The 25028-nt window shown below is 34.4% G+C and overlaps 1 protein-coding gene across 1 annotated transcript in view; it reads left to right on the forward strand.

Annotated features, from left to right (window-relative positions):
- Window positions 1-25028, forward strand: part of DOK6 (docking protein 6) — a 221279-nt gene that overhangs the window by 109397 nt on the left and 86854 nt on the right. Inside the window, exon 5 of the mRNA XM_072411499.1 lies at window positions 5600-5789. Coding sequence (XP_072267600.1) covers window positions 5600-5789 — 190 coding nt within the window. The remainder of the gene's footprint in view (window positions 1-5599; window positions 5790-25028) is intronic.

Genomic DNA, 25028 nt, shown 5'->3' on the forward strand with positions numbered 1-25028 from the left:
GGACCATAAGACGCACCCTGATTTTCCCCCCACTTTAGGGGGAAAAAAAGTGCGTCTTATGGTCCGAAAAATACGGTATATCTCAATCAAATCTATTATTCCTTAAAATAAATTGTTCTGTTTGTTAATAGGAATAATGCAATAATCTAAATCTACAAATAACTGATTACATATAAAATAAAAACTTATTACTGTGTGCTTCAGTTCATTTTTACATAATTTCAACCAACTTTTAATGGACTTTAAAGACACCTTTCAATTAACTCACATATTTTATATATTAAAAAAATTATAAAGTATTTGTTAAAAACAGAGATATATATTTTCATCTTAGACATAAAATAACAAACTACTGTGAATGTGTCCAGTTTCAGCTTTGGACACGTTTAGCAGATTTTGCTTTTTCAGGAGTTGTAAGTCTAATAACAAAAGTGTAAATTATAATATTGCTTCTTAAAACCATCAAGAATAGTTGCTGTCATTTATTCTGGTGATGGTGGGTCTAATAGAGCCAGACCAGCAGCATTTGTATCCGCAGACAACCATATACCTTTATTACCAATAAGTAGGTAAAAAAAAAAACCTCCTGCAGCATTATCCAATATCCAAAATATCTTATTCAAATCTATTTTATTCTTTTTACTGGTTTGTAACATTAACTTTGGTGAGTGACCATCCTCTACACCTTTAGCAAATCAAACCGGTTATGTTCAATTACATGTAATTCTTTGTATTTCTATCATCAGCTGTCATTTTGCTAATTTACAATTGCCATTTTAAATAACTTTTTGCTGTTTTCGATTACTGCCACAGATGCTGTTTTGACATTTTTTTGCAGTTGGTATTAAGTATTGACTTTTAAGGAATCAATATTAAATTCAAGCCAACCAGAAAATGATTCCGTTTTGCAATAAAAATATTTCAAACTCTGGAAAGAACAAGCATAATATTGAGAGTTTAAATAATGAATGCACCAAAATGTTTTTACTCTTTTAATATGCACTTTTAAAACCAATGTCAAGCTTGTGCTTTCAAACACCTGTGAACTCAAGGTGCCCACCAAAAAAAAACATTGTGATCTAAATCCATCTTTGCCATGCAATGACTTTTGGGAGCTAAAAGTACTTCAATAATTCCCACTTGTAGTCCTTTGACCCGTAGCTATAAATCATCTTAGATTATAAAATACAGGCCATGTACTTTAGTTTCACCTTCCACTGTCAGATCAATTAATCTCTATAATATGGCTATGTACAATATGCTTTTTACAGACATAACTGGATTACTTTACTGGCTGCTAGCTACTGTAACATAAAAGCATCATGTTCTCAGGCAATAGCTACCTGACCTCATTCTGTTGTTTCCAGATAAATTGTACCTATTTTCTAATGTGTGGAAATTTGTCCTAATTATCCAGCTTTTATTGTTATTGCAACTTGCTTGACATCCTAATGGCTTCCATCTTAATAAATTAGAAGGTTCTGCAAAGCATAGCTTTCTGGATAATAATTAGCCAGATACTATCTTTTCCATGCACATAAACAAACACACCAACAGAGGTGTCAGATAAGGTGAGCATCAGAAAACATAAATCAAATAGCCATTTTTATCTGACATGGTGACTTTACAATAATAGATTAAACCTGAACTCTAGGTGAAAAGTTAAATACACAGATGAAAAACATACATTTAATGTTTTATATTTCACTTCATTTATTCCTAAGACTTCTTTGCCCACATATTACAAAGTCCAGTCAGCTTGGAGACCAGACATTTCTCTACTACATTTAGGCAATACAATCAGGTCTTCTATCTGCTCCATGTTTGTGATTAGAAGTTTATAGATGAGCTCATCTTTTTATTGCTCTGCCCTGTCCTCCTTCAGCATACGTGTTCTTAGAACTGCAAACCAACTGATTGGCCCCTTGTGCTGGTTCTCCCTTTGCCATTTATGAGCTGTTCTACATAGAGGGTAGCAAGAGGCTAATACTAACTCAAAGTTCAGTTATTTAAAGTATTTGTTGTCTTTACAAGTATGTTTGACAATCTTTTAATGACCGCATACCTTAATTTTTTGAGGTATCAACTTTTCTCCCCACTACCTATAGTAAATGGAATGATAATGTAATTCATAACTATGGTTTAGCTTTCCTAGAAGGTAACTTCTCCAGATGACCTCAAATACATTATAACTTAATATCCAGCCAGGGCAAGCAACTCTGATGACAAAACAGGGGTCAGTTACCTATGTAGCTTTAGTTTTTTAATGCATTATTACAAACAATACAGCTTATATTATGTGTCACCTTGTTGTAATATTTATATAGTGCAATATGTGTAATTACATTATGACAATTATATTATGGCGGCCGAAGAATCTCACGGGATGCTGACATGATCTCAAGATTTTTTTCTTTCTACAAAGACTTATAAACATGTGGCTGGCTGTCCTTATATCTGTATATAACATCTACACATAAATTGTGTATAATCCCAACATCCCCCTTTTACACTCTCTTGCATGCTTCAGAACCCCCTGAAATGAAATGTTAAAAAGATGGACACAGTGTAAAGGTAAACAGGTTCTTCTATTAGCTTTTTTAAAAAAACTTGAATGCTATGTGAATCCAGCTTCATGACTACATCAAATTTAAAATGATAACTGCTCCTATCAAGTAATAGACACTTATCCTTTGCCCTCCACCTGAAATTAAGAAATGTACACGGAACTCCATATCTGGTGTGTGCCCTTAAAGATATGTGCTGGGCCCACTGTATCCCCAGCTCTGTTCTTTCAAGTGTTTTTCTCTTTGGTGGAACATCAAGTCTACTTCTAGTTGGAGCCACCAAAGACAACAAGTGGACCTTGGTCTACTTTCAAGTCGAAAGTAAAGTGAGTGCATTGTCCAGTAACGCACCACTTAGAGGATCAGAGTTGGAATGCAGCAAACTATGGTAAATACAGTATCTATTTAGTATTCCAGTACTGCAGGCAGAGGGCAATAGATAACTGTACACAACTTTAGAAAGATGCTTTAAATGTGTATTTGTGAGACATTTAATAAATAGACACATATAAAATATTAGTTTAAAACCTACGGTATATCCTTAAAGCCCATATCTGGCAACATTTTCTGACATGAACCAGTCTTGGTTCCACTTCTTATCATGATGTTATAACACCACCCCTGGAGTCTTCAGAATCTTGTGGGGGGGGGGGGGGGGCGTGACCCTATTAGTAGATTGAATTGGAAGTGCTCAGATTAGTTAGCAATGTGGGCACCAAAAAACGGCCCATCCACTTTGTAATCCAGAAGGCATGGTAGATGTGATTTCTCATTTGGTTAGTATTTTGGCCATTTTGATTTTTTTTAAATATTAAGGCAGTTATCTGGAAGGTGGTGGGGTATTTTTCATGAGGGTTAGGATTGCCAACTTGTTCAGACTGTCAGACTGTCAGACACTTCAATTGATTCTAAACCATCATAACTTTATGTCCATGGGGCCTTTAATTACAGAAGGTAAAAAAAAAGCTAAATAAAAGTAAAGTATATATTGTACATTTGCATATGTTTTGTGCAAAAATTTACAGACTTAGTTATAAGCTTTTCTTTATTGTTTTATGCATGCAATGTTTGAGTGATAGCATTGTTTTTATCTTTGTTGATTTAGGTGCTTCTTCACAGAACAGTCTTGGAATACTTTCTGAATATTTCATAGGATAGTATTTGCAGTTTGCTTTGCAGCTGGAACAGGCTTGTCAGCTCCATGAATGATAAAACCAATGACAACCCTTAAGCAATTTAACAATCACATTTCTCATGCTTCTCTATTGATTACTCTAATAATTCTTAGAATCTATTTCCTATGGTGTCTGTTTTATTATTATATTGCAAGGTGTGGAACATAATTAACCATTAGAGGGAGGAAATATTGCTCTACCTCTTCTTGTGGATATTTTTTCACATTGCTGGCAAGCATCAAGAGCATCAATTAAAAAATATTAACTTATGAATACAAAAATGATTACATTTTCCATGGAATACTTTTTTTTCTGCCATCCAAATTCACAGTGCGAATTGACTGTATTCATCATTGTAACCATTTTGGCAGCTGTTAATATCAGGAGTTTGGGAAAGAATGGCACAGGGCATTTTTTTCCACAAATGGGTTTGCAAAGGGCAAAACAAAATGATGCTTATAAATCCTCAGCTGCTTTCTCTTGCTATGGACACAAAGTTGGTTTGTTGTGACTTTTCTATTTTTCTTTTGGAGTAGCTGTAACTTTTTAATGGCAATTGTAACATTAGGGTACATTTGTTTGCTACAACTTATGCCCTTTCTGTAATATTTAGATCCTTTGATGCTCTTGGTAGTTCAAACTGCTACCACATACACACATAAATAACTACTGTTAAAACGATATTCTTACGCCTATATGCTATATCTATATATATATATTTATATATATATATATATATATATAACCTAAATACAAATAATAATTCACTGTATGAATTTCTTATTTTATTTCTTGCCTTTACTTATATTTGTCTCTGCATTTACCTTCAAGGCAAACTGTCCAACAAAAGTGACTTTGACAGGATTTGGAACAAACTATAAAATTGCCAGGACTGCTTACAAAGGTCAAATTTTATTCACATGGTTTACAATTTCTTTTATTTAAAAAAAATTTGCTCAAGTACTCCAGGCAGTGTCATAGTTCTTTTCAACCCATGTCATTGACATTGTTTCTGGACACCTTGCTTGCAGGTAAATTTGTAAAAAAAAATATGAATACAACCATATAACATAAAAAGCATTTGATATAGTGTAATTATATGTAATGATGGGTAGTATTCATGCAAATATCGAAAAATAGTTTTTATAATCCTAGCAGAATAGAAGTATGAAAATACAAATAGTTTAAATTCTTCTAATTCCTAATCAAGTGCTTTGTATATCTGCTTTTATTTACCAGAATTTAGGTTGAAATAGTGATTAAATAAATGTAAAACAGATATAATTTCTAAATATCTGACATTTATTTTCTCAAGCATCATAAACAATACTTTTTTTTTTTTTTACTTTACCATATTACCTAATTTTTCTTATGCATTATGACGACTCTGTTTGACTGATTCTCTGTAGTCCCTCTGTATCGACCTCCTGTCTACATACATGAAATCCAATGATGGCTGCGTGGCATTTTTCCTTTGTGGAACTCTGTGTTATTTGTTTTGAATTGTGGTCTACATTGGAATTCCTTGAGAAAGGGTAATAATGAGGATGTAAGATCAGAGGGTTGTCACCCTAAACAGTCTAAACAAGTATCTTCAAGGCTGGGTTGCCAGTTGTTTTTTTTTTTAATAAAAGCTGCAGTTATAAAAAAATATAAAAATGTATTTTTTAAATTCCATCAACTTGGTAAAGCTTACATGGTACAATGTTTTAAAAGTGGTTTTCAAACATATGTGCAGCTGTAAAATAGTCCTATTTACACTGTACATTGTATTGTCATGAAAATTATTGGAAATCTGTAGGCATAATGTTTGAAAATATTCTTTTAACTTGTTTTAATTTCTTTTATTCCATTTAGAGCGATTCAATGTGTACCTAATGCCTACACCAAATTTAGATATCTATGGGGAATGCACAATGCAGATCACACATGAAAATATCTATCTGTGGGATATTCACAATGCAAAAGTAAAGCTGGTAATGTGGCCTCTAAGCTCTTTAAGAAGATATGGCAGGGATTCAACATGGTTTACATTTGAGTCTGGAAGGTAAGAAGAACATTCTTGTTTTTCATAATATTTTACCATATCATGCTATAGATTTTTTTTTATACCTGTCTAAAAAAATTATCATATGGTTAATGCTTTTCTTAAGTATATATATACATATATATATATATATATATATATATATATATTTATTTATTTATTTTTGTATGTTCTTTCATCCTAATTTAGATGTGCTTTAAAGATGTGCTTTAAACAATGAAACATATTGAGACTTTTTATGACACTACAACTAAGTGTAAATCCCTATACCAATAAATTAAAATCTCAAATATATTTACCATTGAACATTTAAAAAAAAATTCAATTCACTAATTTTCAGTATTATGAGGTTGGAGTTGCCAACATACATACACCACCAGGTTTTACATGGAATGAATAGATATCCTGTTGTGGATTTAAGCTTTAGGTTGTGCAGGGCTTAACTGATAAATATGTGTGCCCACCAGAGGATACATCATTGTTGCAACAGTATCAATGCTTTATTAGACATTAGTCCCCAAAGCGTGGCATGAATCTTCTAAAGATGTGGGCATTTGCTGGTACCAGTGGGAGCAATCTAGAAAGCTGTATACTGTTCTGCTCTTGTGAAGACTATTGGATCGATGTCCCCTCTGGTACTCGGCCCTCCTCTCCCTACATTGATTGGACTGAGAGTGTGCTTGTTGTGTGATAATGTGGTTGGACAGGTCTCAGCATTTCATTGATGATAATGTGATGACATTGATGACCTACTTCCCGAATGTAAGAGGAAATGCAATCTTAAAATGGCTATATTGGCTGTGATACCTAGGTATGGAATCTCAGCTTACACACATGTATCTGAATAGATTAATTTTTCTGACATACATTTAACCTGCTGCCCTACAGCTGTTTAGGGGCTTTGGGAAAGAGGGAAAGAGGGCCTAACTTCCCTGTAGTGGAGAAAAAGACTCTGCAGGGGAGGGGCTTTGGATATTGAGGGGTAGACATCACAGCTGGATGAAAATACCCCAATTTTGTTACTGCTTCATTGGACCTACTAATTATATAGTCATGAGTATGACTAGTGAAACACAACATTCTTTTTCCCTTAGCTACTTGGCAAATGAAACATCTTGGAAAGGAAGAATTTACTTTACATTTTTGTGTTCTTTTGGAGGCAGTTTTATATAATCAGGAGGCCATTTTGGAATATATTAGTGATTCATAATATTTGGATACTTACCTTTTGTTATATTAAAATATTTTTAAATTTTTGAGTTTTGTTCTCAATAAATATTTTGTGCCTTTTTAAAAATACCTTAGGATTTTCTAAAATATTAATTTAGTCATGAGTATGAACTGCAAATGGATCACTTAAATTGACTAATATTGTGAATATATATTTGAGATTGCTGATTTTGAGTTTAGAGTGAAAAATCTCTGAACCTGAGAAAGCAGCTTTTATACCTGAGAAAAGGATTAAAGGATTTAGGGGTAAATTTGATGTTTTGAAATACTCCCAACCAGAATTCCTTCCAAACAAATTTAATGGAGTTACTTTGTTTAGTGAATGAGTTTTGTTATATGCATTTGATTGTATATTCTTTGTAAAGTACATTTTCACCAATTTAATTTTCAAGTTGTGCTTGCACCTTATTGATGTATGTTTAAAGTAAATAACTTTGTACTTAAAATGTATTATATTGTTCACAATTTCCCATTTTTTACATTTAGGTTGTGTGAGCATGTATAGCCAACTGCATACCATACATTGCGTATGCATTAAAAATATGCAAAACAGAAAAATAATATTGACTTAATTTTTTTTGATATATTATTATTTCAGTGCTTTAAACACTACAGTGGCCTGATCCTTCTCTCCAACCATTCAGAATCCCTCTAGTTATTGTTTTTTTTTTAAAAGCACAAATCCATACAGTAGGTCATATGCCATGGTAAACATTTATTAGATATCTTACATACATAAGACTCAGCACAGGTTGGTGTTTTACTGTTAATTGTCACTCACTACTGGCATGCTTGGGCACACATTGTAAAGGTAAAACACATGACTGATATATTTTCGTAATGCCACTTGACAGTCCCGCTGAAATTCAATAAGATGTGAGTTTATGCATAACAATCCTTTGCCAAAAAATGTTTCAGCACTTTTTAATATTTTCAGATTCACAGATATATTACAAATGTCTGTTTGACAGTTGCTTTAGTAGTGAGTGAATCCTTTTTCATGTGGACTCCTGCTGAAATATAAAGCAAGTTTGCTGCTTTGCCATACGATAAATGTGAAGGGCTCCTCACACTTTGACTATAAGATGCCAAAGAACATATTTAATTGTAGTACTGTGGTAAATTGTACCAAGCTAAAGTTCTATTTTAACTGCTTACAAGCAAGCATTTTTTATGACAATGTATTTGAATTTATAACTTTAAATAAGTCCTGTTGTGATAGACAAGAAATCATGATATGTTAAAAACAGTTTTCTGTGTTATATGCTATTTGAACATTGGTCATTAAGTTGTTCCCCAAAATATCTGTATATAATATAAAATTAGGCACGCTGGTTCAGCTCTGGAGCTATAGAGATGGATTGGAAGAGCTGTCTAGCCAGTCGGTTACATTTGAGATCATGGTGTGAAATTGCTACTTATAAGGAGGACAAGGAGAAGAAATCTAGCAGCAAAGAATTATTTAAAATGTAGATTTATATACAAAGGTAAACTGAATAGATTCCACCTTTTGCATAGACACAATGCTCCCTCTGTGACAGGTTATTATTTAACATGGTGTCTGGAGTTGCTCTTTAAAAAGTAGTATTGTGTTGTTACTGTATCATAATAGAAGAATAATATCTTGAAATGCAAGTTTAGCTAAAGCAGAAATACACAATTTGTTAAAGCATATAATCCAATGGTCCCTAATGAAGCTCAGTCGTTTGATCTTATTTAATTGCATCCAATACTTCCACAAGAGATTGAAATGCTGGGCAAGCAAACCGGCCATTAATTACCTGTTTTATGTCATTACTCAGAATCCCTGGCTACCACACAAGGTTCTCGTATGTTCAAACAGTCTATTTCAATCACAATTTACTTTTAAATGACAAATAGCATTTCCTATATCAATAGCATTTCTCCTTGTCACGTTTGTTAGAGCTTTCTATAACATATCTGCATTGAATATTCATCCTGGTTCAATGTACCGGATATTAATATAAGACTTAGCCAGTGCTTAGTCCTTACAGCAATCTAAACCACAGCACAGTAATCCACAGCAACCAATATGTGTCCAAAGCAATGTATCAGGTTTCATGTTTCATATAATTCAAGTGGGATCATTTGCTGTAGTCAGCTGTTTCAATTTCTCTTAGGCCTCTTTTGGACATGCAGTCTAAACCTGAGTGGTTAGCTACTCCTGAATGCTCCTATATGCAACGGGGAACAGTTTTTAAAGTCACCCACAGCAATGGGTGAACACTTTGTTTTGCAGTTGAGTGCGCTTGATTTTCCAGTGCGGCTCATTGTACTGTAAGGGATTATCTATCTTCAGTCCTCTAGAAACCACTGCAATGTAAACCACAAACCAACAACTTTTAACCACTGCTCATTGTGGTTGGAATGCATTCCCATTCAAATCAAAGTAAGCTCCTGTCTGCTCAAGGGCAATCAAAAGCTACATGTTGAATTTGAGGAACTGCACTACAATCCACTGTTTTGTGAAACGTGCACAAAACAGTTCCCAACCAGTCCCATACGATTCAATAGGAGCATTTGGGAACACGGTTGGGCGGGGGTTTACCGCAGGTGTAAAAGTGGCCTTAAAAAATATAAACAGACAACTACTATCATTGTTCCCGGTCAGGGAAATCATGCTTCCTATTGATTCCTAGTCTTGCTAATAGATGTGATGGAAAACACAACATTTTTTAACTGTCACTGGTGTGAACAAGCAGTAAAATCTTCCCATAAGGAAACCTGTTCTGATGTCAACTATTTATGAGGAAATATTCATAATATCCGATACCCAGATGAAACATAGCATCCATATGTAATTTTTGTGGAAACTATATTTATTGGAAATCTTAGGTTTAAATAATCATATTGGTATAGCTTTTATACTCAAACATTTAAGAACAAGGAATGAATGCTACAAATTTTCTGGTTAGTGTGTTTTCATACACAGTGAAATATTCCCCAGCAATCACATATTTCTTAATTTATTTACATATACTTCCCATGGAGTGTGTATGCTCCTCCTTTATATACATGGTTTATATTTAATGGGTTTTCCCTGGGTGGTCTAGGTCAGTGTTTTTCAACCGCTGTTCCGCGGCACACTAGTGTGCCTTGAGAGATCTTCGGGTGTACTGTGGGAAATTATCCAATTTCAGTTAATTGGTCCCAAAATGATTTATTTACTGCAAAAAATTTGTCTTCATTTGTCTATACCAGCGATGTATAGTGATAGGCAGAACCAAAAAAAACTCTTCCACTAGATGGCAGCAGGTAGCTAATTTACGTGTCTGACTTTTTGGTGGTGTTCCGTGGGATTTTTCTAATTGTAAAATATGTGCCGCGACTAAGAAAGGTTGGGAAACACTGGTCTAGGTTATATAGTAGAGTGTTGCTGCTTGGTGCACTGCAGTGTTGACATTTCTGTGCAATGTGTTCTACAAATGTACAGATTGTAGCCAATGAGGTACCTAATTGAGCTTTACAAGCTTTTTCTTGTACAGACCGACACCGGACAAATAGAAATTAATGAAACAGAAAAAAAAAGTTGGATGGAATTTGGTCAGATCAGTCAAGAAACCTAACCTGATTTGGAAATTCTGAGTCAGAGCTCATGGTTAAAGTTAACACATTTGTATGTACATAATAATAGATTTTTAAGTTAAGACATACAAAATCCATGTACGCATTTCACAGCCCGAGCTTCTTCGGGAGGAAAATGGGATGAACCAACTCAGAAGACAATGGGTCAAGAATAGAGGCATAGCAATATTGGACTCCCAGGGCAAAAGTTTGTGTGCTATGTACTTATTTGGTGTAGTCACTGGGCTAAAAAAGGTAAATCTTCAATGGACAGACCAACCTCCATGACAGGACATCTTGTCACAGCAACCAACCCCAGCATGTTAAACTCAACTGATGCCATTCTTCTTCTTCAGGATTGCAACTTTAGGATGTAACAATTGACCCTACAGCTTCCAGTTAGCAATAATCAATCTTGTTTCCTTTTTTGAGGCATAAAAAAAAATAAAAATGCACAGGACAAAGTTTGAAGATGACAAGCACTGAGAACTTGGCTTCAGAAAGAGAACAAAACCTAGTGAAGTCAGTGAAGAGAAAAAAAGGCATCTTTCGATTCTAAAGTTTTACTGATTAATAAAAATCATATGGTTCCTAACAGACTTAATCTTTTTCTTCTAGATCTTCATGATCTTCATGGCCATTTTCTTGTAGACAAGAAGGAATAATACTGAGAAACCTAGCCATTCAGAGAGCCCCCTTTTGTGTATCAACCAGGCACATGGTTGTTAGGTTTGTTTAAAATAAGCATATAAAAGGGCCCACCTGTTACAAATTCACTGAGAACATTAAGTAATGTTTTAAAAATGTTATTTTTACGTATAGTCTGTCACTTATGTTTATGTTCTTTAGAGCACTTATTTATTATCTATGCAGGTCTGACTCCTACTTAGCTAAAGAACAGTTTTGCCTTGCCATCCATGTCTTACAGAACTATGTTGATTTACCAAGGTAGTTATAATTAACAAAGCAACGTGAATATTGAGGTTGCAGTTGAGTAAACATCCACATAGCCTTATAAATCTGTATATCTGTGTTAAATTATCTGTTCTAGTACAAGGGGAATTAAAGTTAACAAATCTTCACACTTTTTTATAAAGCAAAGTAGGCATCCACTTTGCAAAATGAGCTTTTATTCATAATAACTGTGCTGTTTCTTAACCCTTAACAATTCAACTTCTATAATTTGGCCAACTCCCTAATTTTAGGAGACATGTATTATTCCTTGAATCTAGATCTTCCTTCTGTACATATTCACATTTTTTTTTCACCTGTAATATCTGCTTGCCGTTTAGCTCTAGTTTGGTCTGTTGATTTGTGGCAGAACAATCAGATGCAGGCATCTCTGTTAATTTCTAAGTACCTTGTTGGCAATATTAAACCTATATAACCACCTGTTTACCCATACACATGGAAATGTTCATTCTCCTGTTGTAACATAAGCAGCATAATAACCTATAGCTGATGTAAAAAAAATTGGAATTTACAGATATTTGTCTTTTGTATGACTTTACTAATTGTCACATATTACCTAGAGTAATATTAAGAAGATTTTAGACCTACACAATCTGCACAATTTCGATTTAATGCTGTTGCTAATAACTTATTAAAAATGCTTTTCGTTTTTAGAACGATCAAGCAATAATGAATGGAAATATACAATTTTTTTTATTATAAAGGGCAGAACTTCTTTCTTAAATTTGCAGTATTTTTCTCTCTCCTTGCAATAGGCCAGGTAATAAAAAATAAAGTTAGTTACTGTAAATGGAATGAAAAGCATAAAATGGACATACCAGATACTAAATCTAGTAATTAGCATCATAATAGGTTTACCAGCCAATCTATCAGTATTTAGTCATCTTCAGCTGAATAAACAATCATTGTGAAATGTCACATTAACCTTCTGCCGATTACTTTACTGCAAACATTTAGAGTAACAATCTCTGTACAGGATCTGTTGAATAAAAAGAAAATTATGTTTCTGGCAGAAAAAAGAAATAGTAACAATTTGAATATTTAGTCTATGCAATTCACCTTTCAAAGCTTGACCTTAAAGAAGAAAAGCTAACTTTTGTATTTTGTAAAGTATAATAATGACTGAAGTTGGATTCTTTATAAATACTGATATGAAGATTGCAGATATAAGTACACTTTTAAATGTACTGATAAATCTATTGATCCTCATACAACTGTTCCTGGCCCATAAATATTGCTATTGGATTTTGCCCACCAGCATTTTTGTAATAATACCAAACTAAAATAATGGCTTGTTTTGGTGAACCACTCCTCATTCTGTTTCTGTTCATGTAGAGAAACAGACTAAAGTTTTTCCCAATGAACAGTAGAGCAAAGAATAAAAGAAAAGAGGAAGTACAAATGATGGGGCTGATTTATTGAAAGAGAGTTGTTGCCTTTACTGTTACAGCAATGGATGTACATTGGAGAGAAAAACTATGTCTGTTTCTTCATATGTACAGCATCGGAGCACCAGAAGAGGTCATTTTTTTATTTTGGTACTATTTGAAAAATGTTTTTGGGTGGCTCTTTAAAGCTTATATCAAGACCTGTTTATACTAAATTAATCAACAAGCAAAATCTTACTGGCAATTCAGGTATAGGTTCACAAATGCCTCAAGCCCGCCAAGCAAAATTGGATAGCTTAAGGAACACTAAAAATATAATTGGTTTTACAGAAACATGGCTTGGTTCTGCACGATTGGGTCATTAAACTTCACGGTTATGCTCTCTTTCAGATAAAATATGAAAGATGTTCCATTGAATGAAGGTTTTAATGGTGCTGAAGCATTATATGGGTGGGATATCATATGGGTAGGATGGAACTGATCAGGTAATTTTTGGAATATCCAAGTAAAGGACAGATGAAACAAACATTTGATTCATTGTTTTATTGCTTACAAAAATATTTTACAGTTGGCGAGGAGTTATAGCTTTGATCAATCAATCTGGAATTGTTACCACTGGTGCAGCTAAAGGTTGCTAATTCTAAAACTTACTACACAAATATATGGGACAGTTTACAGATTCTCAAGTAAAATTTATATTGTAAAGTTATAATAAAAAAGAACTCGTCATTAAATTTTCAACATTATTAATAAAAGAAAACTAAGCCATACAATGTACACCATAGGGCTGCTCCAACCCATGCCAATGTAAAGGATCTCTGAAACACAAATTCGAAACTTAGTGATATCCACATGTGTTAGGAGTCAGGGTAAAGCGAACCTAAACTAAAATTTTTACCTTACATAAAAGGGTTGACAACTCTTTTATATAATAGAAAAAATACCTCCTTTTAATGGGGAGGTGGTTTAAATCCCCCCTTCTGTCTTTATTGATGTGGTGATCAAGACAGAATGGGAGCGCAGAGCTTCCTGAGATACATATGTCTTGGATTAGTGTTGGTGTTCGAATTCGGTTTGTCCTTATATTCGACCCGAATATGGCTGTTCATATTCAGATAGACCTGACCCAGAAAAAAAACGAGATTTGACGGCAAAAATTTGGATAAAAACAAATGTAAAAAAAAATGTGTTTAAAATAAATAAAAATTAATGTTAAATTAATTTATTGAGTGTTTGTGTTTATTTAGCTGTTTTTTTTTTACATGTTATCCTACAATGACATGATATCTCTTGTAACTCTGTAACACACTTTCCAGCACAGTAATAATATGATACATTTGTTACATTTTTCTTTTATCTACAGCAAGAAAAAATGTAACAAATGTATCATATTACTGTGCTGGAAAGTGTGTTACAGAGTAAAGCTGCGTACACACTTCCAATTTTTGTCGTTGGAAAGGATCGTGAAACAAGGGAGTGCACGATGCATGAACGGTGCTGTACATACAGCACCGTTCATGCTCTATGGAGAGGGGAGGGGGAGAGCGACGGAGCGGCACCCTGCTGCGCGCTCTCCCCTTCCCTTTCATTAGGATCGGCTGTCGTCCATCGTCTGTGGATCGGGCAGGTCGGTCGTCCGGACGATGGACGACACCGACTGTACACACGGCAGATTTTCGCCCGATAATTGGCCGATGCCGATTATCGGGCGATAAAAATCTGACGTGTGTACGTAGCTTAAGGGATACTTGCAGCGCATCTTCTCAATGATTGCAGCTGAGTCTGCAATCATTGAGAAGGGTGTGCAATCCCTGGGGCACTACAGGTTAATTAACCTGTGGGGATTGCACACTGAGCTAATCAATGTTTAATTATCCTGTATTGCCCTGCGGATCGTAGTTGAACTGCAGAGTCCATCTGCAGTTCAGTTCCCATGGTCACATGACTGCAGGCGATCCCCTGGCACTAGAGGTTGAATGGGGACAAGTTTTCCCATTCATCACTTCTAGTGCCCTGTGTTCTTGGAAAGGGAAACTCTATCCAAGAACACATACAACTCGTAAAAGGCTGCAAGAGCAATCAGATTGCGCTTGCAGCCCTTAATAGTCCCTGAAAATACCCGAATTCTTCCACCATTGACTTCAATTCCATCAGCCAAACAATATCTCACTATTCGATTGAATAGCTGTCGAATCGAATAGTGAGAAATTCGACCAACACTATCTTGGATCCCAGGGGACTTTTGGCTGCTTCTTCCGTGCATGCTCAACATCAGGCATGCACATACGAAGCTTTTTTTTCAATGGGGAAACAAATACTCTTTTTTCTTATCTACATCACACAATCTCATGCCTGTGCAGTGAGATATTGGCTGACGTAGGCAGAAGGCGGAAGAAGGGGGAAGAAGGGCAAAGGACATGACAGCACCAGGATTTTATTTGTTAGCAATATGACACAAACTTGTGTAAACTTGGGTGGTCTTTGCCAGGACTCACCAACTGTAAAGATCTGAGGTTGTTTCATTCCTTGATACTTTACATGATATTCTGGTTCAAGTAGAATACAATGATGATGGGCCCATTCTTCATCAACTAAAATAGGAAAAACTGTATCTAGCATTTGATACCTATGTTTTGTTCCTATTGATGATGTATTGATGAATAAAATCTTGGAACTGCAACCAAAATATTGTTTATAATGTTTACTTAAGGTGGTTACTATATTATAGTCTTAGCATTATTGTATTGATAAGCAAATATTGTTTTACCCATATCTTCTACCTTATATAATAAAGGTTATGAAGATCAGAGCTTATAATATACCTAAACTTAAAAATAAAAGTTAACATATTGTGTCCTCAGTCCTTAGAAGTAGTAGCTGCATAAGCTTTGGCTTTAGGATTTTTACCATTTGCTTTTGTCTCCAGGACATTTATGTAACAGCCATGTTGCCACACAAGTGGGACTTCAAATATGTCAATTTTACTTTATCCCAATAAATGGAGGGGATTTGTAGGTTATGCAATAAACAGAAGTTTCTTTGTGCTTTCTTTTCAAGAGAAAGTAACATTGCATTCCCAGCAAGATCAAACAGGTATTTTCTGTCAAAGCCTGAAATTTTTCTATATTTTCATTTGTTGGGTTTACATATACGTTAGGACTCTTTCCCACCACATATGACCCACTTGAGCAAACCTTAAATCCATTAGATGAGGGGAACGTTTTGTAAAGCACGTGCCTCTCCATGTCTCCATACCATATTTACAGTAGTTCCAGGACTTGAAGTAGGAAGTAATCTTTTATATTACACATGTGCCTGAAAATATAACATGTATTTGAACCTGCATGGGCACATAATAAGCACAAAAAGCACAACAAAAGTGAATAAATATAATTTATTTTTAGCATTTATATGTGTATTATCTTTTAAATTTAAAGAAAACCTTTTAATAGGACAATGATTAAACTGCCATATGCCTAATTTCAGATTGGATTAAAGAAAATGCAGACATAATGTACAACTATTTTATGTCAAGTGAGAGTTAATTTTAACAGTCCAGTCATGTAGCCATTTCACTTACACACACTTCAAGTTTGTACTGTGACAGATGTTGCTCTTTGAAGGATTCTTGCATTATATCAAAGTATATTCATTCCAGTGTGCCACATAGGCCATTAAAACAAACAAATAATAAAAAAAACCCTCATCTTCCTTTTTCTTTTCTTCTGTAGAAATACTGTAATTAAACATGTCATTTTAAACTGCTTTGTCTACCTAGAATCCATTCAGTATGGATGAGAACACATTACCCGTGTTAGTTATTGAACCATGAAGATTGCTGACTTTGGAATAAATACTGAGAAGCAATACTTTGGAAATGCTCTCCTTTTATGTGACCCAAGGTTGATATATTAATTTTCTCAATAGAAGATACACATATGCCAGGGTTATTTGAAGCTGAAAGTGCAAGCCTTGCTGCAGGCAGTACATCTGACAAATATCTTTCATTTGTTTGCCATTCTTCCGCAGGCCAGCTTGGTAGTTGTGAGAAATGTCGCAGTCAATTAACCTACATAGTGGAAAAATAAACTATTTCCTTTGGTTCATCCTCCTAATACATCGTAGAATAAGAGTCATTTGAATGTCACTTGCAAAGGCTGTGGCATTTATTGCTGAGTGTATGTGTTATTTTTATTCCGGCCTAAATGAATTTCCTATAATACTGCTTATCGTATGGTAATCCATATGTTTTGTATCCCTCTGAGCTAATTACTTAATGGGCCTTGTTAAAGCATAATGTCTTTTTATTAAACCTGGGAATAAAAATTCCTACAGCAAACATCCGCATTGCTGTTGGCAGTTTTTGTGTTTCTCTATGCTGTACAACTGCTGAAACACATTTGTAAACATGTCTCTTAAAGCCTGAATTAAAATACAAATTGACATCTTTTGTCCCTTTAAAGGCTCTTTCAATTTAAAAAAAAAAAATTATATATATATATATATATATATATATATATATGTGTGTGTGTGTGTGTGTGTGACCATATTTTTTCTACCTTAGTCCACATGTATGCACTCCCAAAGGTGCTAGAGAGCGATGCAAATTCATAAAGCATATTGCTGTGCTAGGAAGAGAGTTGTGTGACTAAAGGGGTATCGTTTCATGTATCTATACATATTTAAAACATTTTGTTATTTATGTTAATTTTGTTTATTATTTATATCTCTGCGCCCCTAAATGTCAGAACATCTTTCCCAGTAAATGAATAATGCTCTTTTATTTATGCACATACCCCAGCAACACCCATATCTCTTGTATTGTTTATTATTATGGAAAAATAAAAAACTAAATAAAACATGCCAACAAAATAGGTGTTTTTTTCAGTTTTTTTTCAGAATTTGGAAATATCTGACAGCTCAGTTGTCAAACAACAAGACAATCTTATATTGGATCTAACTTATCAGTCAGAGCAACTTATTACTAGGATACAAAATATAATGTAACCTATCCTGCAGTGGTGAATTGTCAATTAGTGAAACACTAATTTCCCACAACATTGAATGAATGCCATGCATTTGTCTAAATTTTTCGAGTGGGAATAGATTAAAAACTGTTTGTACAAGACAAATATCCCATTACTTTTTATTCTAGAGAATCTGCAAGTGATGGGAAATTATATCTTTGTCTTATTTGGATAACTTCATGATCAACCAAACATAAAAAGAGATGCTGATCTTTATAGACCAGTGTTTCAAGGGAACCCTTTAAAATAATGTTCAGGTCACGAAGGAACCCCTGCTAAATTTAATAGAACCACAACTCACAGTACATTAGCGTAGTGGTCCGTAGGAAGAATATGTCCTACATTCCTGGTTAGTGGAATAAATGTCATGCTTGCAGACAGCCAAAATGATCATTGGTGTCACTTAAACTGACCTGAGAAGGGTAAATTAGTCATTGCTAAAGGAACCCCTAGTAACTTCTGTAGGAATCATGGTTAAAAAACACTGGTCTAGACTTTACATAAGGCAGATTTTCCACTAAAACCGAAGGCCCATAGTCTGGTTCCCCTTTTCCAAATCACCTACTTGTAGGAGTGTGTACCAAAAAGTTAGTTAATATTACCATACCCCTATTCTATTCTTACCTTCTGTCCACAACACCTAGGATAGCATGAAGTAATCATTCTTCCAAGAAGCTTCCTGGTGAATACAGAGCAGTAGAATATCGTCTTGCAAGGGAATTGATTGTCTTGGGCTGAAATAATTTCACGTGCTCTGTATTCACCAGGCATCCTTGGTGACTGTGACCCCAAATCCAGTGATTTGGATGTCAGTAAGTAAAATTAGTATACTTCAATATTGTTCTGGCATATTTTAGATTTATTTATAGAAGGGGGTTTAGAAAGAGGAGTGGGACCAGACAGTGAAAGTGGACCTTCAATTTTGCTTTAAAAGTAAAAAGTGCTATTTTGTTGTCCAAAAACTCAAAATTCTACAAGGACTGTTCAGTTCCTGTCATGGCATCCCTGGCACATGGGTGGTCAATTAAAATGATAAGCATTGGATAACCTTCAATCAAAACACATGACACAGTAAGCATATCAAAAGACACGTATATCTGAACTTATGCAGTATGCAAATGTCAAATATTCTATTTGAAAACAAATGGCCCTGATTCTCCTGTTTCAAACCTTCCTTACTTTTTCTATAATTTGATGCCTCACCTTTTGACCAATAGAGAGGAGGTAGAAGGGCCAAGCACAACATTTGCTATAAAGCTCAACATTTATTTTCCTTTTGGACATCAATTGCCACATGATTTTCTGTCCCTTTTTTATATATTTTTTAATGAAGCATTTTAACAGAAAAACATCTCTGTATCATTTATCCATATCCAGCCAGTGTCACATTTCTTTTCTCGTTTATAATCCTTGAATTGTATGTTAATTTGCAGCTGTCATCTTCACTTTTATCAAATTCTTTTACTGACCCTTTGCAATCTGGTCCTTGTTCTAAGCATTACCCAGAAATAGCTCTTATCAAATTACTCAATGGCTTGATCACTAGGATGTTCAAGGAACACTATTTCACATTCTTCTTCTGCTGTCTAGAGTTTGCACTTAGATGATCATTTTCTAATAGGCTAAACTCTATTTTCTTTGGAATTCAAGGTCACACACTATTTCCTCCTATATCACTGCCAGAACATTTTAGTATATCTGATCCTTGACTTCATACACGTACCATCCAATCTATCAATATTCCCCATGTAATTGGACACAGAATTCTGCTAAATTTATACATAAGGATGTGTCATTTAATCCACTATTTTGTAATATATTTTACCTCTGAATTGATGGCATTCATTTTCTTCTCACAGCTTTATGCATCTTATTATCACATGAGCATATTCCTGATTCCAGTTCACTATTCATTTCCTATTATCATGATATGACCAATGTTGACCAATCATCCTAGTTTGTTAGGATACTTATTTTGGAATAGGTATTGGCTCTATCCATTTAATTCCTCATTTTTGCTATACCACCCGAAAATTAGGAGCAGCATAAAAAAAAACTGCCACCCAGTGCTGCTAATTGATTGTGCTGCTTATCTTCCACATGTACCAAGGACAGTTTCCAGGGCAGCCAGCCAGCGTGCACATTTTTGGAAAGGTAAGGAAATACAGAGTACCCAGAGGAAACCCACGTGAACACGCAAACTCTTTACAGATAGTGTTCTGGTTGAGATTATATCCTAAGACCCAGCTCAACAGAAATGATAGTACTAGCCACCGAGCCATCTGTGCCACTGGATGTACATTCAAATATATCTGTATGTTGTATATAACATTTAATATCAGTAAATACTGTATATGATTTTTTGGCTCTCCACCTCTGTACTCCAGGTTTTGACCTGTGCAGAAGCATAATGAGCATGGGCCCCTGAAGATTTAGCATACGTATTGAGCATGCTTACAAATAGGAGTCAAGATAGGACAATAATGACAGTGTGCGTTCCTAGGTGACAATTCTGCCTAAACAACTCCCCCTAGGCGTAGGTCAAACATTGTGGACAAGTTTTATTTGCAGGACCAATGTTTAGCAATCAAAAAAGGGTAATCAAAAAGTAAACAAAAGCATATAAACATACTGCAACTAATCAGGAGCTACCATCTATTGTTTATTTTTTTGTAGGAGGGTGGATACATTAAACATGTTAATGCTTATATGAGATTATGAAATTTTAGTGATTTGATATTATCACCTGTGATGATATGTAGTTGAATCCTATGAATTAGCAGGTTGCTTAGCATTGTTACATAAAACGCTATAGTACATGCTGGTAGTTAATAAATCAGGCTCACTACTTGTGTGCCTCAAGAATTAATCATAGCCTTAGCTATTCTGTCTAGGTAGGCTGCCATGTCATGTGACCTCCTCTCTTCAGTGACATGAAAGCTTTTAAAGCAATAAAAGTAACTCTTAAATTGTATTCATAAACTTCATAAATCCAATAAAAAAGATAGCATTCCCTTAGTAGCAGCTGTGCACCTTCTTGGAAAGCAGTGGGAGGTTGGATACTGATTGGCCATGACATATTGGCCTTTATGCAGAATGAAGTGATAAAAGAACAGAGCTTCTGTAGGGGCAAAACTAAAAACCTGCAGCGATTTATCTTGCAAAAGAGAACATATAAAGCAAGAAAAAAGTAGGTAACTCTTCTAGGTTCACATTTATTTCCAGAGAAAATACAGTATATGCAAAGTTGTCTTCAATTTTACTGTTTTACAATTTTTCCCTCTTCTCTAGACTAACAATGCTTTCTAAAACACAAGGTATTTTGCATTTTAAATTTAAAATATTTTTGATTTTGAAACTTTAAAGCAATATTACTTTTAATTTAGGAACCTACTGTCATGTTCTGCCCACACAGGAAGTGATGAGTAAACTCTCCAATGGATGCACAATAAAAACAAATTTTCAGGAGAACAAGGAAGAGTTTCTAGTTTGAACATTGTTTTAATATTGTCTGTGCTTTCTTGACCTAGTGATGTCCAAACCCTGGTTTTCTCAAATGAGTGTCAGAAAGTAAGGAAAAATCTACCAAATGGGGTCACAGACAGATATGAACCAATCATAAATTTTAACCACCAGCTTCCCCATGTTATCCCAAGTGATGCCAAAACAATTATTTGTGAAATTCTCAGAAAAAGATGTCAATGGTAATTAGCCACATTGGTTAAAAAATTGTAAAAAAGGAGAGAAAAGGGCCCAACTTCTGTTATCCTGTAAAAATAGAACAAAGTAATAATAAAGTAGTTTCATACACAATGTTTTTGTGAAATAATTGCATATGAAACTACTTTATGTCAATACATAATTAATTTGAACTTAAACTTTCAAGCCTCAAACCTCTTTTTTGCTCCCCTTCTTGCAACAACTTTTTGTTCTAGCCACATTGGTTAACTAACAATGGTGCTTCAGTTATTTCTACTGATGTCCCCACAGTGGTTTGGGCCAAAAAAACCCCCACCAATATTTACTATACCACAACAGAGCTATGTTAAAACATAAGGAATCAAGGATCAAGCCTTAGGATTTGTTGGTGCCATAAAGGAAAGCCTGGATTTTTTGCTCCTTTAATCTCCACATACATAAAAACTGATCACATAACATTTAACACATACACCCATAACCTAAGCATTTAGGACATTTATAATGTAGTAGTAAAAAAACAAGCATTATATCTACTACTAAATAAAATAAAACAACTAATGTTTTTTTTTTTTAAAAAGTGTATTTGCTTTTAAGCCTCTTAGTAATAACTAAGCTGAAGCTGTCCTTTCAGACTCTATTTGAATCAATCATGTATTTTTCATTGCCACTTTGCCTGTGCATTCTATATACCTTTGTAAATAATACATGAATCTGCAATGTAGTGCTAAATTAATTTACATATCATATGCACATGGTCTATTGAATGTTGAATACAACAGTGTGTTAGAAGCCACTTATCTTTGATTTGATTGCGATAAGTGCCCAATCAATATCATCAGCTGCTTACCAAATAGAAATCCTATTTTCCCAACTACTTTATCAAATAGTGGAAAATTGTGGCTTATGGTCTCTCTGCTGTGTGTTCTGTAAAAAAAAACAGTTCTGTTATGTTGTCTCATGATTTATGTGGGCGTAAAGTGCTGCAGTATGAGGAGCAGTGGTCAGCCCCTGAGTGTTATGGTTGAAACTTAATCTTTTACAATTTAGTTCCCAGTGTGTGAGTCATAAGCTCAAATACCATATTTTCCACAGCAAACTTCTTTTCTTTCATTTATTCAATCTAATTAAAGACCTTGTTGAACAACAGTAATTCATGTATATATATAATAACATAATAGCACAAATTTTATATTGAGAGAAATGATTGCACAAATAGAAAACTCCAGCAAGAAAAAAATCCAAGCAATGAGTTTTGCAAGTTCTAAATGCATCCCTAAAATTATAATGTGTTTAACCCGACAATTTTTGAAAACCATAATGCAATGCAAAACTGATTGACCTTTGAACTGTGATCAGTTACAATGGCCAATAAAAGCACCTGTGTAACAGAGAACAGAGTGATGTAGACCAAGTGTTTAAATGTCATTGACGTCAATGATTCTGTCATATTGCAACACAAGAGTATCCTGCAAACATTGGCAGGTGATTATGATTGGCATTGATCAACATTGTGGGATTACATGACTGACGTGGACTTACTTCTGGGGACATACATGAACTTTATACATTTTTTAAATTTAAGAATCTTTGTGGGGTTTTTTGCAATAAAAGATGTTTTTTAGTTGTCCACATGTTTATTTATTTTAACTCTGAGAATAGCTAAGGTCTACAAATGTACCCCTTAATTCCACCAGGTGGTGGATATATGCTCACCCCCCCAATAACGAAGGCTTTCAAATACCAATATGAGGAAACCGGATACAAGAAGCACAGTCCCCAAACAATAGCCACATGAAGAGACCCTCCCCCCACTATACAGTATTTTGATAAAGAATGTTTGCATTGGTACTAATTCCTCATGGCAATGCCTACCTCAACATACCTTTTTTACCAGTAGTTTGCATATTAGCTTTTAAAATCTACAGAATTTATTTGCAAACCCCATTGACTTTTGTGGGACCTAGGACTAAGTTTGAGTTTGTCTATTGTTGCCAGATAAAAAAAATTAGGGGTATTCCAAATTGTAATGTTGTCCCTAAAACAAGAGATAAAAAGAAATCCTCCAATAGGCCTCTAGTGGGGATAGCTGTCTAACAGTAAAAAAGCTCCCCTCCCCACTTTGTGAGACTTCCTCTAAGTTCCCCTGTGTAAAGCATAAAAACATATCCCCAGTACAAACTTTGCAATAAAAATGGACACAATGAACAGTAGTTTCTACCTTGCATCAAACATTAGTTTCCATTTTGCAATACTTAGGGGTACATTTCATGACATTGCTTTAAAATTGGGATTTAAAATTTCAACGGATACACGACTGTTTTAACACATACATTTTATATTGTGTGCGCTCAACATCTTTGTGTTCTTTAAATGATAACAATGCTGAGTATCCTGGCTTTTAAATATTTACTGAAGATAGGTTTTATTTCATAGCTCAAAATACAGGAATTTGCTGCTCCGTCTCTTTGTTTTATCATTTTTAGATGTTTATTAACTTAAAAGAATGTTTTGGGCATTACATATTGAATTAAATATGTTACACTATCTTTGTACCCTTTTGATCGTTTGATTATTATAGATTGGATTATACTTGAATTTATGATTATTACTTGATTTTATGTACCACTCTTTATTTCTTCTCATGTATCTAGATACGCAATTTCCCAGCCAAGCCCAGAAAATATTTTATTTTACCATTATATGTACAGGAATATCAACCCCTAAAAATATTGGTTTACCCAGAACAGATTTTGTACATGCTGGAGATATAAAACCCCACAAAATGTCTAAAATCTCTAAACTTGAGGACTGTGTTATTTATTGCCAACGTATATTCCCTAGACTATAAATGCCTTAGACTAACAAATAAATCTACACTTGAATTTTGAAATTGATTTATGTAATGGGGAAGAAAAAAAAATTGGAACATCCCAATGTATGTGGGAAAACAGTTACCTTTAAAGTAGACACAGATAGAGCCAGACACTGGGAAAAGGATCATGCCAAGTCACTAAAAGATAGCGATCCTGCTTTTACCTGTAAAATCACTTTTTGATTTGCAATCATGTCTATCATCATGATTCTCCATATGAAAATCATTCATCCTTAATGACTGAGCAAAGATTTCAAGCCAAACTGTTTTTACCACTTGCTTGTGATTTCTTTGATTCCCAAGGATATTCCATTAGATTCTCCTGAATGGGAATATTTCTAACTAGAAATCCTTTAATAGGTAAAAATCCATTGTTTAGAAAATGTAATACAGCAGCAATATTTTCCCACTTTATGGTATAAGTATGCAATAACTGTCATCTGGTAAATTCTATTCCATGACAAAA

The sequence above is a fragment of the Pyxicephalus adspersus genome, chromosome 5 (genome assembly GCF_032062135.1).
Source record: "Pyxicephalus adspersus chromosome 5, UCB_Pads_2.0, whole genome shotgun sequence".
NCBI lineage: Eukaryota > Metazoa > Chordata > Amphibia > Anura > Pyxicephalidae > Pyxicephalus > Pyxicephalus adspersus.